We start from the raw sequence: 6,315 nt of genomic DNA on the forward strand, positions 1-6,315 counted from the left end.
TATGTTTTGTAATTTGGTTTGTATTATGTTGAATGTTATAAAAATGCAAGTTGCTTTCATTAAGATATTATTACTTACTAACTGAATTGCATACGTTATTGTAAATGGCAAATCTGGTTTTGGTTGAATTGTTAATGAATAAAGTTTGCATTGAAATGTAGTATTAATGTATTTGAAGGATGAATGAAACAATGATTGTTTGACATAGGAAAGAATTCTGTATTTTGAACAAAAAAACTTAGTTCAGGACCTGGAAAAAAATGCAGCAGAAAAGCTGGTTTTGTGTTTTGGACACAAAGTTAAAAAGAGGGAGCCCTTTTTTTGTTCACAGCGGACCATGGTATGAATTCTTGAATGTAGAGTAGAGGTGGAACGGTTTTGGTGTCATTTAGTGGTTTGGAGGTGTTCTAAGTGTGTTTGTTCATGTTTGGGTATGCAAGGAAAGTACGATGTTGAGTGCAAGACCTCAATTCATGTCCTCAAAGAACTTATGCAGAAAAGCTGTGGTAATCGTTTACCACAGAGTGGTAAACGATTACGCGACCTGGCTTTGTGTTTTGGACACAAAGTTCAACAGAGGGAGCCCTTTTTTTGTTCACAACGGACCATGGTATGAATTCTTGAATATAGAGTAGAGGTGGAACGGTTTTGGTGTCATTTAGTGGTTTCGAGGTGTATTAAGTGTGGTTGTTCATGTTTGGGTATGCAAGGAAAGTATGATGTTGAGTGCAAGACCTCAGTTCATGTCCTCAAAGAAATTTTGCAGAAAAAGTTGTGGTAATCGTTTACCATAGAGTGGTAAACGATTACGTGACCTGGTTTTTGTTGTTATGTTGTGTTATTCTGATTTTAGAGTGGATAATAATGTTCCTTGACCTGATCATGGAGATAAGAGACAATTTTCAATACTTCACCCTACTTCATTCATTCCAAGAAACCGTAAACAAAGTTTTAATGAAATATAAAAATAATAGAATTTGAACATAAATTGTGGTTGTGTAGTTTGGTTCTCACCGATATTGGGTGGTTAATATTATAACTACATCCATTAATGTGAACTTCTACTATGATGTCATGCCAACGTTTGTCAACCTCAAAGACAACAACGTATCCTTCCTTTAAACCATATTGGATGCAAAATTCTTTCCAACCTTTTCCAAACTTTGTTGAATTCCTAGTATGTGAAACCAAAACCTTGCACATGATGTCATCCTTATGACCAAGAAGCATAATCTCTGTGAAGCCGTTGTTCCTAATTTCATTCCCAAAAGTGGTCTTATATATATATATATATATATATATATATATATATATATATATATATATATATATATATATATATATATATATATATATATATATATATATATATATATATATATATATATATCATCTGTACAGGGTACAATGTAATTTGAAATACATATAAAGATGTAACAAATCTTAACAATCCTACAAAAACCCATATTCATGTAGCGCTTCCATTCTTGTAATGTTGTCGTTGTCCAGGATCCAGTCCTTTACGTAGTTCTTTCTAATTTCATGCAAGTCCTCCTGAAACAAAATGTTATTTACGTTAGATATAAACAACACCATCATCTGAACTTTCTAACAATCAAATTTATGCTTACATTCGTCTATTGCGGCATGCTCTTGCCGTTGTATTTGTCCTCTTCATCCCAAATTTCCATTGCTTTTAACATGATCACTCCACAATCGAATCTGAAATCAAAGAAACAAATATATAACTTATGACAACATATATTAATGAAGGGACCAAATTATTTACATACAATGATTAAAACAACTCACAAGTTTGGTTGGGATGGGATGTTTGATACTTGAACAGATAAAGGACCAATACTCCCTTCGGGTCTATTGTACAACATGCAAATAATTTCCCCATATTTTGCCTCTAACAAAGAAATAGATTAACCAGTTCACAAAAAGATCATTAAATGACATGAACAATATTACTGAAAAACATAAATTGTGATATCATACCACAAATGTGTCAATCCTAGTCTGATCTTTCACAGCCTTGTTTAATGAGTCAATGACAGATATTTGTAATGTTCTGAGGTTCACTGCATAGGACCACCAGTGTTCATCATGGCAAAATGCCATAAACAACTACAAACAAAGAAAATCAAATGTCAATACATGAACATACTACATTTTCCAAACATAATAATAACAAATTAAACTAACTCACAAAGTCAGCTGTGGGAATGTCTGCAAGACCAAAATGATCAGACCCCATATAGCTCGCGTAATTACGAAGGGTATACACATGTTGATTTTTTTCCATTTTCCTATAATCATTGATAATATGGCCCTGTCAACAATTCGAAATGCATTAATGCCTTTTACATTTTTCTACCAAGAAATATATCATATGAAATAAATTATGATTTACCGTGTATAAAGAACTGAAATGAACCCTCTTCACAACACCAGTCAACCTTCTTTGAAAGTTCATAAACATTGTAGAAGCAAATAACACCACCTACACAATTCAAATTCTCCAAATAAATAACATAAATAACAACAATAAAAACTAACACAAGTCACATCATACTAACCATGTTATCAACATATGTACGTGGCGCTAAAGTCTGCATAGATTTTGTGTTCAACGACTTCCCAATGATTTCATAGACAACCCTGAAAAAATACAAATATTATTCAATCACACACGAATACCTTTCACAGATCACAAATGAAATTCAAAACATTTACCTATGTGCTCCGTCTTTAACGCTCACTGTAATGTACAGTTTCTCAACATCGACATCGGTGGCTGGATCACCAACAAACCTGCGCAATGGTACATGCTCTTCATGATCATCATTGTCACCATCATCAACATGAATATAAGCAGGAAGATGGTCGGATGGTGCAGCTTTGTTAGATGGTGCAGCTTTGTGATGTTTAGCTGGTGGTTCTTCATCCCCTAAAGGGTGTTCATCAACTCCACCACCACATCATTCATCACCTACAACAACACCTTCTTCATGATGAGGAAGATCAGCTTCTTCGTTATAGATTGGAAATTCACGAAGGTCCATTAACTCCTTCGTAAGGCTTGCAATTCTGGCATTCAATGACATTATACCAGAATTGGTTTTCCTGACTATCTCCTCTGCACCTGCTTCCCAAGTGTCGTCATTGGAGCTATCTTCATCTATTTCCGGAAGGGTGGATGGTTCACCCTTCGTTCCTTCACCCTTCGTTTCTTCACCAATTCCTCCTTCATCCATGTCAAAAGCAGCACACACTTCCAGTGTTTCAAGATCGTTCTTACTTAAGTACCACTCCATATTTAACTATAACAAACACAAAGAACTAAATTAGTCAAATATATCCCATCAATATTTACAAAAACAAAATTCATAAAACTTTGAAAGGCTTACTTCTCCGGTCTTAAAGATATTTTCAATTGTTTCTTCCATTCCCGTATAAGGGAGCCATCGCCATATGCGCGGGAACAACCTTTGAGAACGATGACCGTGCAAGGACAGTCTTTCCACGGTCCAAGCCTTAAAATGTCAAAACAAACATTTAGCCAATATTCACAACTCTTTCAAACTAAATTGTTTAGTAAATAATGTTACCTGAAACACAGCTACATTGCCACTAAGACCCAGTGACTTGGAGATTTGTCCAGACATTATTTTCTTCTTACACTTGTTTAAATTTTGTACAATGTTATTATGTACACCAGACGCCCAATCATACAAACACAAACTATCTAAATCATCTAAAACTGAGCAAGGCATGTTACAAACATGTTTAGACTTCCTAGGAAAATAAAATGTAACTAAACAAACTAAAATGTATAACCTACAGATCACATCCACCTCTATGTCCTCATCCCTTACAATCAAATGAAACATGTGAATCAAGTCCTTCTTTGTCATGGTTTTGGGATTAAACATGTCACCAACCAATCCAACTAAACATTCATCAAAAGTAATGTCTAGACCACCTATGTCTAAACCTATGGCCATGAAAACATCCACAACAGTAAAAGGAACCAATTGCTGACACACCCTAAAACTAACATCATTCTCAACCCACCGTTTAACCATCAACTTCAATAATTTTATATTCACTTCAATAGGGTTTAAAATGTTCAAGCACCAATTAAAAGGGGTCATATTAAGACGTTGTATATGAGGGTCTTGTAGTTTGGTATTCATTTCAAGAATGGTCGCCGAATCCATGGAAATACGAAGGCGCCACTACAAAACATTAACATAAGATACAATAAATACTAAAATTCACACGTTATACATCATCCATACGAATAAAACATTAAATTTTATCTTACACTTGGTTTTCTTGATGCCATTGGACCTGCAATGATAACAATGCCCACAAAAATAGTTAGGTTTCGCTAAAGAAAAAAACCTCTCTATTGGAGATTAGGTTAGAGTAAGTTTGCAGTTCCACTTACCCCAAAAATAACAACACACCAACCACGACGAAAACAACAATGGTACAGGGCGGGCTTCAACAGTGCACACCAAGGATGCCCAAGACACCCACAACGACAGAGCACTCACACAAAGCGACTGAGACTACGACAATGATGATGAGATAACGAGAACACCCAAGACACCGAGAGCGGGACAGCGAAAGTGATGATGAGAGAACGAAAGCAACGACGGAGAAAGAGTGAGGAAACCGCGAAAATGAAACAATGAAAGAGGGTGCGAAATGAAAATTCATTCTCTTTGCTTTCCAATTATGCCCCTGAGTCAATTTAAAAAACTGATTTCTTTTTTTAATAACCCGGCCAATCGACAGACGCCATGTGACGTTGTCAAAACCGTGTCAAAAAACGGTGTCAACATGTTTCGATTTCATTTTCCTCTTCTCTCTCTAAATTACGTACCGATACACCCACAAATCTCTCTTCATTTTATTTCATTTAAACCACTCACTGCAACACTCCTTGTCTCTCAATATCACCCTACAGTAACCACTACCAGGCCAAACAATTCTCTTTTTCCCCATTTAAATTCTGCGTCACCCCATTTTGCACACACACACAACCCCTTTTTTATAATCTCCATTTATTTATACTTCTTTCCTTCTCATTTACTACAATGTCACACTCTCAATACTTACCCCTAGGTCTCACTCACTCTCACTCATGCACTATTACTCCTTCCAAACAATACAACCCAAACCCGGTGAAAGTTAACTCGCGCCAACACTCCTCCAATATCCCTCTACTCATTCTCATTCACATACCACTAAAACAGAGCCTACTTTCCATTCTCCCTCCACTCAAACTCTCTCTTTTTTTCTCACATAAATTGAACATGAAGTTCATGCAGACTCGAGCCTCCTACTCTTTTAGTTATCTGACGTCAAAATCCTCTCTTCTTATGCACTCAACTAAAGTAGCATTCTCTTTCTCTTTCTTCTAAGATTTTCAGTAATGCTTTCTATTTAAATTGAAAATAAACTTTCTTCTCTTTTTATTCTCTTTAAATACAGAAATAACATCTCTACCACTGTTCGCCCATCATCCACTTCATATGTAAACTCTTTCTTCGTTTATTCACTTCCCGAAAACTCTCCATGCATAAACCTTCTTCCCTTCTTCCTTATTTTCCTCACCAACACATTGCATAAACTCTCTACGATGCATAATTATCTATCTCCCTTCCTTCGTTTCTCTTCCCATTTCTCATGGCCACCCTTGACTCTCCTTTCCAAGCCAAACTAAGAGGATGATTTGTCTTCTGCATGTGAATACCAAACACTCCTCATTCTTATGAATTCAAAACTTCCCAATGGAACCCACACTTTCCTTTCTCACATACTATCCCAACTCTTTTTCTCTATGATCCCATAACCACAATCACTACTTTTTTCTCCCTTCTTCTATTTTCTTCTTACTTGCCTTCTCCTTCTATCACTATTCTTTATCCTATTTTCCACGTTCACTCTATATCCATCAACCGATTCTCTCATCTCTAATCAAACCAACCCCTTTTCATTCTCTGAAAACCCAACCTTCTTTTCTCTCCATCTAAACACATGCCCGTGCATAAAGATTTCCCCCAATCTTCCACTCATTCAACATTCTTTCCCCACACATAGATCACTTCTCTTAAAATCTTAGTTATCACCCAACACTCTCAATCGACACCCAAACTTCAAGCTCCCTCTCTAATTCAAGATACACATCTTCTTTCTTCCATGAGGTGAGAAAGAACCCGAAACTCAACACTATACACCCACACCCGTTTTACGTACAAAACTTCCCTCAACTCACCCTATACAACATTCCAA

At 36.1% G+C, this 6,315-nt stretch overlaps 1 protein-coding gene across 1 annotated transcript; it reads right to left on the reverse strand.

The window, feature by feature from the left end:
* Window positions 1-1,637: 1,637 nt before the first annotated feature.
* On the reverse strand, window positions 1,638-5,994 carry LOC106779503. Its single transcript, XM_014667619.1, has 14 exons — window positions 5,920-5,994; window positions 4,463-4,586; window positions 4,337-4,362; window positions 3,851-4,247; window positions 3,618-3,769; window positions 3,417-3,542; window positions 2,999-3,329; window positions 2,743-2,956; window positions 2,586-2,667; window positions 2,420-2,509; window positions 2,216-2,338; window positions 2,005-2,133; window positions 1,842-1,915; window positions 1,638-1,722 (listed from the first exon to the last, which is right to left on the reverse strand). The coding sequence occupies exons 1-14, from the start codon at window positions 5,992-5,994 to the stop codon at window positions 1,638-1,640; spliced, it is 2,028 nt and encodes a 675-aa protein (XP_014523105.1).
* Between the last annotated feature and the right edge of the window lie 321 nt (window positions 5,995-6,315).

The sequence above is a fragment of the Vigna radiata genome, unplaced genomic scaffold (genome assembly GCF_000741045.1).
Source record: "Vigna radiata var. radiata cultivar VC1973A unplaced genomic scaffold, Vradiata_ver6 scaffold_289, whole genome shotgun sequence".
In the NCBI taxonomy this organism is placed as follows: domain Eukaryota; kingdom Viridiplantae; phylum Streptophyta; class Magnoliopsida; order Fabales; family Fabaceae; genus Vigna; species Vigna radiata.

What these genes read in the sequence shown, in the direction of transcription:
- LOC106779503 (XM_014667619.1), bottom strand. Translation starts at nt 5,994, where the DNA reads ATGAGAGAATCGGTTGATGGATATAGAGTGAACGTGGAAAATAGGATA. An exon ending in TGAAGAAGGTGTTGTTGTAG is followed by an intron (nt 2,957 to 2,998) that starts GTGATGAATGAT and finishes AACACCCTTTAG; the next exon opens with GGGATGAAGAACCACCAGCT. An exon ending in GTTAAAGACGGAGCACATAG is followed by an intron (nt 2,668 to 2,742) that starts GTAAATGTTTTG and finishes GTATTTTTTCAG; the next exon opens with GGTTGTCTATGAAATCATTG.